This window comes from Bombus terrestris, chromosome 14, assembly GCF_910591885.1.
Source record: "Bombus terrestris chromosome 14, iyBomTerr1.2, whole genome shotgun sequence".
Classification (NCBI taxonomy): domain Eukaryota; kingdom Metazoa; phylum Arthropoda; class Insecta; order Hymenoptera; family Apidae; genus Bombus; species Bombus terrestris.
The window spans coordinates 4,299,243-4,310,500 of record NC_063282.1 but is presented as its reverse complement, the minus strand read 5'-3'; the positions used below and the strand labels follow the sequence as shown (position 1 = coordinate 4,310,500).

Below are 11,258 nucleotides of genomic sequence, written 5' to 3'. Positions count from 1 at the left end.
GTGATCGAGAGATAAACAACACAATCGAATAAAAAATATTAAGGACAATTTTTTTTTTTTTTAGAACATTTATCTAACCTCGAGGTTCCATTTGAAGCTGCTACGTTCATGACAGTAATGAAATGACCGTAGCGCCGCATAGCGGTAGATTCTTTCATTTGTCGACCATTTGTAAACATGTCTCCAGTAAGTTTCCTCTTCTCCAAAAATGTAACAATAATTCGAAAACATTTAGAAATTTGCTAAAACTTCGTAAAACATACAAAATAATGTGCTGTGACCTTTCATCATAATACAATTTTATTTACATTTTCGAAAAGATTACAAAGATATCGTTGGATATTGTAAACTTCCAACGTAGACGTCTATCAGAGGCTAGCACATGTATCCACAACAAGCGTAGTTTTTTAATTAAAAGAATTTTAAAATGAGGAATTATTTTTCAGCCAACGGCAAAGAAGTCTAAGGGACCGACCATGAAAAAACAAGCCCTTCGAGGTAAGGGTCAAAAGAAAAAGGTATCCCTTAAATTCACTATTGACTGTACGCATCCGGCAGAAGATAACATTATGGATGTAGCCAATTTTGTGAGTTTTCCTTAATTTTGTTTTCTATTTCTCACATTTTAATTCTTCCCTGAAATTCTTGGTATTTTCTTAATTCTAATCTCTATGTAAATTTTAATTATTCAGTGCGATCTTAATCTTATATTAACTTCACATTATCAGAGATGACAGGAATATTACAATTGATAATGTTATCTGTAAGTAATGTTGTTCTTTTTTATAGGAAAAATATCTGCATGAAAGAATTAAGGTTACAGGAAAGACAAACAATTTTGGTAACAGTGTAACCTTGGAAAGGGATAAGATGAAATTGTCTGTTAATAGTGATACTGATTTTTCAAAACGGTGAGTATTGTCCAGTATTTAAGAACGATACTTGTAATTTAAAAAACCAACTTTTTATTAACATTGATGATTTGTGGGTTTTGCATTATATTCTTACAAGGTAACTGATATTTGCACTAATTTAATAACATGTCTATATAGATACCTTAAATATTTGACAAAAAAATATTTGAAAAAGAATAAACTGCGTGATTGGCTACGTGTTGTGTCAAAAGATAAAGAAACCTACGAGCTAAGGTACTTCCAAATTAACAGCCAGGAGGATGATGACGAAGAAGATGCAGAATAAAGTTTACTTTAATTCTATATGCAATTACAGAATTATCTGTACATATTTCTACAAATAAAGAAAAAAGAAAGTTTGTATTGCGTTTTTTAAAAAATATAAAATCGTACCATTCCTCAATTTTTCCGAAATTAATTTAATTCGACTTTATGAGCGCATTGAAAATCAATTTATTGTTGGAAATGACACTGTAATAAATGTGAAATCGCACGTAACGTATACAATAAATCACATATTCAATTATCAAGAAGAAAAAAAGAACTAAATTTATTATTACGTATACGTTAAAAATTCTTCATAATGTTGAGAATAAAAGATGCGTCATCAAACGCGTAGTAGTGAAAAACATGTCACTCTTTATTATCAACAGACTCGTATCTATTTAAGGTTCAACTAGATCCCAGATAATTTGAATACTTTTGTTATCGGAAAATTTCAATTATTTTCATACAATTAATCTCCTAACTATAATTATAGTCAACATTAATTCTAAAAGGAAGATACAAATTGTGAAATGAATGAAAGATATAATTAAACAAATAATGTTACAAGTAATGAAGTTCCTCGAGAAACCGTCTTTTTTTTCAAATACAGATGTTTATACAAATGAACGAGAAATTTACTCGCAAATTTCGACAGTCCGATAATAAATTAATATCATCGTTTCGTTTTGAATGAATATCAAACGCTATCATATAAAAGGAAAATTTCATAGAGACGGTCCTGTTCTATATATTAAACGGATCATTGAAATCATTGTCTGTCTCACAGAACATACATTGCGATAACACGTCAGAATCCACACAACTTAAATATACAAATTGCTAGGAGATATCGTCCAGTTTCTAGATATATCTTTCATCGAGTTTTCCAGTGGAAACCTGGGAACTATTTCACGTCCGCGTAGAGTGGAAAAGCAAATTGTAGTGCGCAGTGTAACTGACGCACGGTGATTGTTGTGACAGAAGTGAAGAAGAATATCATCGTATCGTCATATTTCCAGTTCAGAATCATCGTATGATTCGATAGGAAAAAGATTTTGATAACCCTAGAGAAGAAACGATTTTATTAAAGTGCACGGGTCTCGTGCAAGCGTGCGAGAACGATGAAGTTTCATTACAAGGAGAAACACTCCTTTGAAAGAAGGAAGGTCGAGGGTGAAAAAATTCGACGAAAATATCCCGAAAGGGTTCCCGTGAGTATCCCCGCTCGAAAAAGTTAACCATTTGGTCAATGGAAACAAATTTATTTCCCTTCTAATACAGGCAGATTGCATCATTTCGAAAAACCATTAATTCATTGTGATTAAGATAATTCTTTTACAAGCAACTAGACTACTGTAATTCGTCGCTAATCGATTCGGTTCGTATCCCGAGAATTTCCTGGTCTGAAATGAACCAAGGTCGACTTTCTACGTTGTAAACTCTTTTATTTCGAGATGAAATATTTTTTCGCTCTATCAGGACGCTAACGATTAAATTCACCATTCGTGTCGAATTTCTTTGTGCACTCGCCTTGCAATTGCTCAAATCTATTGATCGTACTACGCTCTTACTTATAATTTTCAAATGATAAAAATCAAACGAAAGGGGAAGTATTTTCCCCATTTCGCCATTTCCCTGAAATTTTTACATGTCGACAAACTTAGTTTAAACGCATAGGATGAACATTGAAAATGTAGACCAACTGTTGTTGCTTTGAAGACTTGGATAAATGTCAAATTTATGTGATATCAAATATGGATTTAAGAATGGTTTCTTATCTTGACAATGGGCCAAGGTTTGAAACATTTTCTAATTCTAATAATGATAATGGAGGGATGAATGGAGATTTTCCTTTTATTAAAATATAACTGAATTTGGAATTAAAATTAATGATTTACACATTTCATTGTATTATTTCGTAAATGATATTGATAAAAAATTTATATTTCCTAGGTTATCGTTGAGAAGGCTCCAAAAGCTAAAATTAGTGATTTGGATAAACAAAAATATCTAGTACCATCTGATTTGACTGTGGGACAATTTTACTTTTTAATCCGTAAACGAATTCACTTACGTCCAGAAGATGCTCTCTTCTTCTTTGTGAACAACATTATTCCTCCAACAAGTGCTACCATGGGATCTCTTTATGCCGTAATTATATAATACAAAGTTCATTCTAGACATAGATAAACATTTATTACATTTGTAATATTTATATTGTGATCTGTATTTTTCATAGGAACATCATGAAGAAGATTTTTTCCTCTATATAGCATACAGCGATGAGAATGTGTATGGACACTAATTCACAAATATAAAGAAGACAACATCCAAACAAAAGAGCAGACAGAAATTTGCCATCTACAATAACGTAGTCCTTTTAGAAGCTTTTGGAAGTGTTAACAAAATTATATCTTTCAATTATTTTGAATGAAAATTAAAATTCTAGCACTGTATACTAATTTAAGCTTGCTTCCTTAAGATAAATTGGACGCGTTCGTCTGCCAAATATACGAACGTTGTACTTTTTTGATTCCATCACTCACAGCTAATTGAAGAAGTTTAGGGATTTAGGATGTGAAGATTATAGTTATGTTATATGATTTTTTTAATACATAAAAAATTGAAAAATCATTAAAAATGGAAAACTTTCTTCATGTTAAGAAGAATAATTAACTCCATAATTGTTATCAAAATATATTTACATGCTTTAATAATTATTTAAAAGTTACTAATATTTAGAATGGTCTTATGATAAATTCATAATTCTATGTAGTTGTTTTATGTGACATAATTTTCCCTTATTTAGGATGATATTCTACTTGCATGTTTCATTATAATTTGACCATAAAAAAAAAAAATGAAAAGAACTTGCTGAACATATGGTGAAGTGAAAATTTGTTATAATAATGAATAACGTAATGTAACAGTAAATTTGTTGGCTGGATGTGGGTCAATAAAAAAAATTATAAAAGTAAAATTTGTTAATACATAATTGTTTCCCTATCGAAAAAATTCATCCATTTTGACAGTATGAAAGTACAAATTTACGATATCAGGAGAAAACGACTGAAACCGCAACTCGTTCATAGTTAATATGTTTTCGTCGTGGTTCGTTCATTTTTAACATGTTTTTCTCTGAAGTACTGTATTCTGGGACGGTCAAATAGAAAATAACATCTAGTTAATGCCATTCTCTTGGTGAGAGAAGTCTTGAACTAATATGGAAATGGGAAATTATGAAACAAATATTACAAATACTTCAATTGTAAAAAGATATTTGGCTTCTGCATATAATTTGAATCAAGAAGACAGTAATTGGATTGTGACGAATTCCTTTATAATTTTCACTATGCAAACGGGTAAAGTTCTAGATTAAAACACAAGAAATATAAAAGTTTAATTTTTTGTTTATTCAGGTTTTGGTATGTTAGAATCTGGGTGTGTCTCTTTAAAAAATGAAGTCAACATTATGATGAAGAATGTGGTCGACATAGTACTCGGCGGTTTAACTTATTGGATATTTGGTTTCGCAACGAGTTTCGGAACAAGCAAGTTTAATAATCCTTTTATTGGTATTGGAGAATTTTTAATAGATCCTTCAATAGAAGACGTATTGATGGGTCCAAAGTGTGCTGCATTTTTATTCCAATTAAGCTTTGCAACCACTTCAACAACCATTGTTAGTGGTGCCATGGCTGAACGGTAATTATATAAAATAATCTATAAAGCTTTTTAACTCTAATTGAATATTACATGATTACAGATGCAATTTCAAAGCATACTGTTTATTTTCCTTTTTAAATACAATTGTATACTGCATACCAGCAGGATGGATATGGGGTGATCAAGGTTTCTTGAAAAAAATGGGTGCTGTTGATATTGCTGGTTCTGGGGTAGTGCATCTTGTTGGTGGTACCTCTGGTAAAGTATTAACATCTTCTTTTGAGATAACTTGTTAATCAATACCTAAGATATTAATTTATAATAGCACTTGCTTGTGCCCTTATGTTGGGACCAAGGGTAGGCAGATATGACAATGGAATTGATCCATTGCCTCTTGGATGTCCAGTCAATGCTATCATGGGCTTATTTGTACTTTGGTAAAATAAATAATTAGTTGTGGCTCATTTACAGATTTGGATTATCAGATATATATTAATATACAAAAATTGTATAAGGTGGGGCTGGTTAGCATTTAACAGTGGTAGCACATATGGTGTCAGTGGACAACGATGGCAATATGCAGCTAAAGCAGCAGTTTGCACTATGCTAGCAAGTATGGGGGGTGGTTTAGTTGGGCTAGGCTTCAGCTTAAATGGCCCAGATAAGATTGACATTCTAAGTCAAATAAATGGCATTCTTGGTTCACTGGTTGCGATTACAGGTGAATTTCAGTACAAGTACTTATAAGTATTCAATAAGATATTTACTACCTTAACAATAACTTTACAGAGTCAGTTAGGTGGTTGTTTCCTTTTCAGGACCTGGGAGGCCATAATTGTCGGAATGGTTGGTGCTCTTATCACATGTTTTACCATGCCCCTCTTTGACAAAATGCATATTGATGACCCTGTTGGAGCCAGTGCTACACATGGTTTTAGTTTTCCTTTTTAATTTTGCTACTTTATTTTCTATTAATTTCTCATTTTATTGACCAGTTTTCCTTTCATGTAGGTGCAAGTGGAATTTGGGGTATTATTGCTATAGGTTTATTTGCAGATAATCCGTATCCTCTTGATACTACCAGTGGAAGAAAAGGATTATTCAAAGGTTTGCAACGATAAATTTGTCTTATGAAATGATCAAATTCTACAGAGATATTTTTCTGCTTATAGGAGGAGGAGGATATTTGTTAGGTGTGCAATGTTTAGTAATTTTATGCCTAACACTTTGGAGCTTCACAGTATCTATTATTTTGCTATGGGTAAATTGTATCAAATATTATTTAAAATATGTTTCCTTACTAAAATCCGTTATTTAATTTTTAACGTTTTACATTTTTCTAGTCTATAAATAAAATTATACCAATAAGAATGAGTGTTCATGATGAGCTTCTAGGTGCAGATTTAGTAGAACATAGAATACGACACCCACAGGTTTTTATTATAACTATTACATATATACTTCATAGCTAAAAAATTGTATACATTATAAAATTGATTATGCATAGTAGCATTATATCTTTTAGGTAGGAATAAGTAGAGCCATGTCTGCTCTTCGACCAGCTTCACAAAAGCACGAATTAAATAGCGTGCATCCTGTAGGAATTAATCCTGGTAAGATACATTTGAGTTAAAATATTATTGCTCGATTAATTACGCAAGTTAATTTGTAATAGGTCACGATTCGTACATTCAAAAATATAATCGTAAAAATCGCCTGAAGTATGGAAAACAACTTCTACTTGGGAGAAAGTTATCGAAGAGTCCTAAACTAAGTACGATTACCGATACTACATTGACCAATAAAAATAAGCCGAACATCGCTTGGATAGATTAGTGTTTCCTAATGTTTACCAACATTGTATAACGATGACAGATTTATTAGAAACATATAAATGTATTCACGTACACGCTATAACGCTTTTACACAGTACTGTTACATCATACCATCTATGATAAATAATTAAAATCTTACATAACTACATGAATGAGAATTATAGATGCTATCATATAGGGAACAATCCTGTTGAAAGATCACAGACACTGTAACTACATAGAATAACCTGATTAATAGCATGGCACCTAAATAGAAGTCTTTTTTATTATAAGTTTCAGATAAAATATTGTTATGAAAAATTATTTCTTGTCTTCATTTATCAAGGACGTAATATTGGACGTTTTTTATGCTATGATAGGCAGGAATTGCTTTTCGAAGACTGTGTTACAGAGATGTATTACATAGACATCAAGAAAATAATATTTAATTTTTTTCACTTTGTTCGATGTTATTAAATATTAAATCTATATATACTCTTATGCTAATCCCATACTATATAAATGCAAACTACCCTTTTGCCATGATAGCATGTGATCTAATTAGATACCATAGTTGCTTTTATAAAATGCTTGATATTTTTTTTTAATACTAAATACACTAATATGCATAGTTTCTTATATATGTAAAAACATATACTTTTGAAATGAATACATGTGTAAGACACTTACACAAAATATAGCATAAGAAACAAACTGCTGCTTCTTTAAAATAAATAATTATAGTAAAAAAAATGTGTTTTAAAAAATACAAATCTCATACTTATTCTATAAAATACTCGTTGGTTAAAATTGCAAATGAGTGATGCATTACAAATGCAAAATTCTTTAGCACCTGCAATTTTATAAATAATCCATAATGATTACATGTTAGTTACTGCCCATTGAGATATCTCTGTTGGTAATCCAGAATAATTTTTTACAGCTTCTACAACTTGTTGTGAGGTGAGTACGAATTTATAATATTGATACTCTTTCTCAACTTTTGAATTCATACCACTCACTGGCAATAAAAACTCCAAATTCTGTGAAAATATGCATGGTTTTGAAAATGATAAGCTATTCAGATAATACAAGAACAACATTGTTTTACTCCTATTTTGTTATTACATCCCTTACCTTAATATGTTCAAATGCTTTCATAATAACAGGCCTTTGAACAGTTTGTATAGAAGAATTTTGATTAGCAAATTTTATATAACGATTATAAATTGCTTCAAAATTAAATGGCTCTCCATCATAAATTTCTGTTTCATGTTTCATTGAAATTATCTAGAATAATAGCATGTTTGTCAGAAATACATCCTATACCAAGGAGGAGAGCAATAAATACACTTACTAAACACATTTCTAATACAGACAACCCCTCAAGCATTAGCACCTTGTCATCTTGAGAAAACATCTTACTTGCTTCTACAAAATCATTTACATCTAGTCTTTGATGCTTCTCTGACAATGTAGAAACAGCTATTGCTAAAAAGTTTCTAAAACTTCTTTCACTAACATCAATTTGGTACAGTCTTTTTAACAGATTCACCATAGTAGTATTACTAACTAAACCTTTTATGTATTCATTCCACACAGATCCAAACTGTGGATCTATTGTACAATCTTCATATTGATATTCTATCCTATTTACATTCTCATCATCAGGAAGACTTAAAAGATGTTGAAAAAGTTTTAAACGATCATCAAAAGCAGATGTTGGTTGTTCTGAAGATGATATGTCTCCAGGGAACAAAAATATTTGCCGATGAGAAAATCTTGATTTAACTCTTTTTTCTAAGAGTTCTATAACATCTAATCTACAAGTCATTCCAATTACACATATGGGTGCCTGAAGAGATGAACATTCAATTGATATTCAACTCAATCCTAAATCAATACAAAACTCTACTTTACACTTACTTGTGCAGATTGAGCAATATCAAACAAGTTATACAACAGAGTTTGATTGTGGTGTTGGCAAAACAAGTCAAACTCATCTAGTATGAAAACGACTGGTTTAGAATGTTTCTTATCACCTGATTTTAAGCAATCAAGCAGAAAAGTTAAATTTTCAGCAAATGAGCCAAAAACTTTATCACCAACCACATTTTCTAATTGCATTTGACGTGTAGCATCTTTCAAAGCCAACCGATCATCGGTATGAACAAGACCATGAAGATTCACTATCAATGCATTCTCTTTAAAACTTTTTACATACGACAATTCTTTTAAAATACTGTTTATCAACTATAAAAAAGTAAAGATCTATATAAAGGAAATACTAAAAAGTGATGATTTTCTAATGAAACTAATAATAGAAAACATACTGTTGTTTTTCCACTACCCCTAGGTCCAATCAACAAAGCAGAATTACTTTCACCCATATCCACTGTTCTTTTTAACAGTTCTAATATATGCATTCTTTCCTTAACATGATGCCTGAACTTTGTTTCAGGACACATAATCTTACGTTTTAAATATTTCCTGGTTAACAATATCATATTGTCTTGAAAATCAATTGCCATATTTTTTTTTTTATTCATATTAGTTTCTCTAAAACGCGCCAAAAATTTACAGTTAATTTTTAGTTAAATTGCTTTTTCTATAAATTAAGTTATGATGAAACAACAAGTTTCTTTTTATGTTATCCATGAAATTATTTTATTCATAATTTCATTTATGTTACAGTTTCGTATAGATTTGAGGTAGATTTTGACAATCTACAGCATCTCTGATTAGCCAAATATAACCTATTAATTTTTTAGCGAAAGATGTGTACAATACCTTCAGAATGTACTTATTCAAGGATTTAACTCAGTTAAGTAAATTCGTTATCGACTGGTCAAACTGAGAATCGAAATAGTATTTTCACAGATTTTTAAAATATTCGTGAAATATTAAATCTTGAAATTATAGAGACACTTGGACGAAGTTGTTTACAAAACAAATATGGAAGACGCAGAATCTAAAACAGACAAGAAAAACTGCACGTTTTTATTTAAAAGGAGAAAAATTCGGAGCACTGCAGCCAGAAAACGGAAAACAGCGAATGATGAAGATGGTAAGTACGTTTAAAGAACATCAGATTTTTGTCCTAGTGTCCCAATAGATTGTAATTTCATTATATAAACTCGATTAGTATTATCTATAGGTTATGTTCAGTACCCATGAATAATAACATATTTTTCTTAATTTTTAAATAGAGAGTAGCGAAGATGAAACTACAGTGGTCAAAAAGGAAAAGAAACAGGATGATAATAATCCTATGAAACAAAGTGTAAATATCAGATAGAATCATGTAATGGTTACTTTCAATTATTAGATAGATTATAATGTGCAATGAAATTCAAATGTTAACAAAAATGGGAATTTGTTGTAAATACAGCATTTTACAGACTAATACGAAGAAATTAAAGGACCAACGGCATATTGATAACAGTAGTAGCGATGATGAAAGCGTCACAGTGTCTTACAAGAGTTCTAAAACTCCTATGCCAGCAGGACCAAGCGATCAAGGAGCGACAGCAATCTTAGAAACAGAAACAGAGAAGGACAAAGATGCTCAAGCTTTGTTTGAGAAAGCTCAGAAAATAAATGAAGTAAATAGAAAGATTCAATACAAAAATATCCAAAGGTAGAACAATATCATAGAAGACAATCTGTTTGTTTTAGGAACTGGAAGGAAAAGAGGATGATAAGATTTATAGAGGCTTGAATAATTATGCTCAATATTATAAGAAGAAAGATACAGCTGCTGGAAATGCTTCCAGTGGTATGGTTCGCAAAGGACCAATCAGAGCACCATCTAATCTTAGAGCAACCGTTAGGTGGGATTATCAGCCAGACATATGTAAAGATTATAAAGAAACTGGTTTTTGTGGCTTTGGAGGTAAACAGACCGAAAATCTTTGCTATTAAAACATCTATTATTTACTCTATTATGTACTTATTTCATTCCATTCCAATTTCAGATAGCTGTAAATTTCTTCATGACCGGTCGGATTACAAATTAGGTTGGCAGCTAGAAAGAGAAGCTGCCACAGGAGAATATAATAATAGCGGAGACGAAGATGATAAAAAATACGAAATCGACAGCGACGAAGAAACGTTGCCGTTCAAATGTTTTATTTGCCGAAGTAGTTTTACAGACCCTATTGTTACAAAGTATATATCAAAATTCTATCTTCTAAATCAATTAGATGTAGAATGTGTGAAACGAATTTTTCTTTCAGATGCAAACATTATTTCTGCGAGAAATGTGCTTTAGAACACTACAAGAAAAGTACAAGGTGTTACATATGCAATGTGCAGACGAACGGCGTATTCAATCCAGCCAAGGAGCTAATTACACGGACGAAAATGGAAGAGAAAGCAAAATCTGTCGAGGATGATGAAATTTCTGATGATTAATAAAATATATATTTTTTGACATAGTAGTATATATTTCTTACCGAGTGATTGCAATTTTTTATGTATAAATTATAAGCGAAAAAGGATTGATCTCTACGATATATGCCATACTCAGCTAAAAAAATTTTCTTTCTGTTTAATTTTAAACCCATTCATGAAAAATAATATACTGGAACATCCA

General features: G+C 31.0%; 5 protein-coding genes across 5 annotated transcripts; 4 read left to right on the top strand and 1 right to left on the bottom strand.

Moving 5' to 3' along the window:
- Window positions 1-82: 82 nt before the first annotated feature.
- LOC100645465 (60S ribosomal protein L22) lies at window positions 83-1,273 on the top strand. The gene is made up of 4 exons (XM_003400637.3): window positions 83-186; window positions 447-587; window positions 790-911; window positions 1,053-1,273. Exons 1-4 carry the CDS (start codon window positions 178-180, stop codon window positions 1,198-1,200), a joined length of 420 nt encoding a protein of 139 aa, XP_003400685.1. The 5' UTR covers window positions 83-177; the 3' UTR covers window positions 1,201-1,273.
- A 671-nt stretch (window positions 1,274-1,944) lies between these two features.
- Window positions 1,945-4,161, top strand: LOC100645690 (gamma-aminobutyric acid receptor-associated protein). The gene is made up of 3 exons (XM_003400639.4): window positions 1,945-2,392; window positions 3,135-3,332; window positions 3,421-4,161. The coding sequence occupies exons 1-3, from the start codon at window positions 2,303-2,305 to the stop codon at window positions 3,484-3,486; spliced, it is 354 nt and encodes a 117-aa protein (XP_003400687.1). The 5' UTR covers window positions 1,945-2,302; the 3' UTR covers window positions 3,487-4,161.
- Window positions 4,162-4,266: 105 nt separating this feature from the next.
- LOC100650937 (putative ammonium transporter 3) lies at window positions 4,267-6,830 on the top strand. The gene is made up of 11 exons (XM_003400598.3): window positions 4,267-4,543; window positions 4,601-4,886; window positions 4,948-5,105; window positions 5,173-5,284; window positions 5,363-5,568; window positions 5,647-5,778; window positions 5,859-5,954; window positions 6,020-6,108; window positions 6,191-6,280; window positions 6,373-6,460; window positions 6,523-6,830. Exons 1-11 carry the CDS (start codon window positions 4,405-4,407, stop codon window positions 6,681-6,683), a joined length of 1,557 nt encoding a protein of 518 aa, XP_003400646.2. The 5' UTR covers window positions 4,267-4,404; the 3' UTR covers window positions 6,684-6,830.
- Window positions 6,267-9,593, bottom strand: LOC100645099 (origin recognition complex subunit 4). Its single transcript, XM_003400634.4, has 6 exons — window positions 9,452-9,593; window positions 8,995-9,220; window positions 8,588-8,914; window positions 8,019-8,516; window positions 7,799-7,951; window positions 6,267-7,704 (listed from the first exon to the last, which is right to left on the bottom strand). The coding sequence occupies exons 2-6, from the start codon at window positions 9,208-9,210 to the stop codon at window positions 7,543-7,545; spliced, it is 1,356 nt and encodes a 451-aa protein (XP_003400682.2). The 5' UTR covers window positions 9,211-9,220; window positions 9,452-9,593; the 3' UTR covers window positions 6,267-7,542.
- Window positions 9,593-11,096, top strand: LOC100645218 (E3 ubiquitin-protein ligase RNF113A). The gene is made up of 6 exons (XM_003400635.4): window positions 9,593-9,728; window positions 9,871-9,944; window positions 10,063-10,266; window positions 10,340-10,556; window positions 10,639-10,831; window positions 10,900-11,096. Exons 1-6 carry the CDS (start codon window positions 9,617-9,619, stop codon window positions 11,075-11,077), a joined length of 978 nt encoding a protein of 325 aa, XP_003400683.1. The 5' UTR covers window positions 9,593-9,616; the 3' UTR covers window positions 11,078-11,096.
- The last annotated feature ends 162 nt before the right edge of the window (window positions 11,097-11,258 follow it).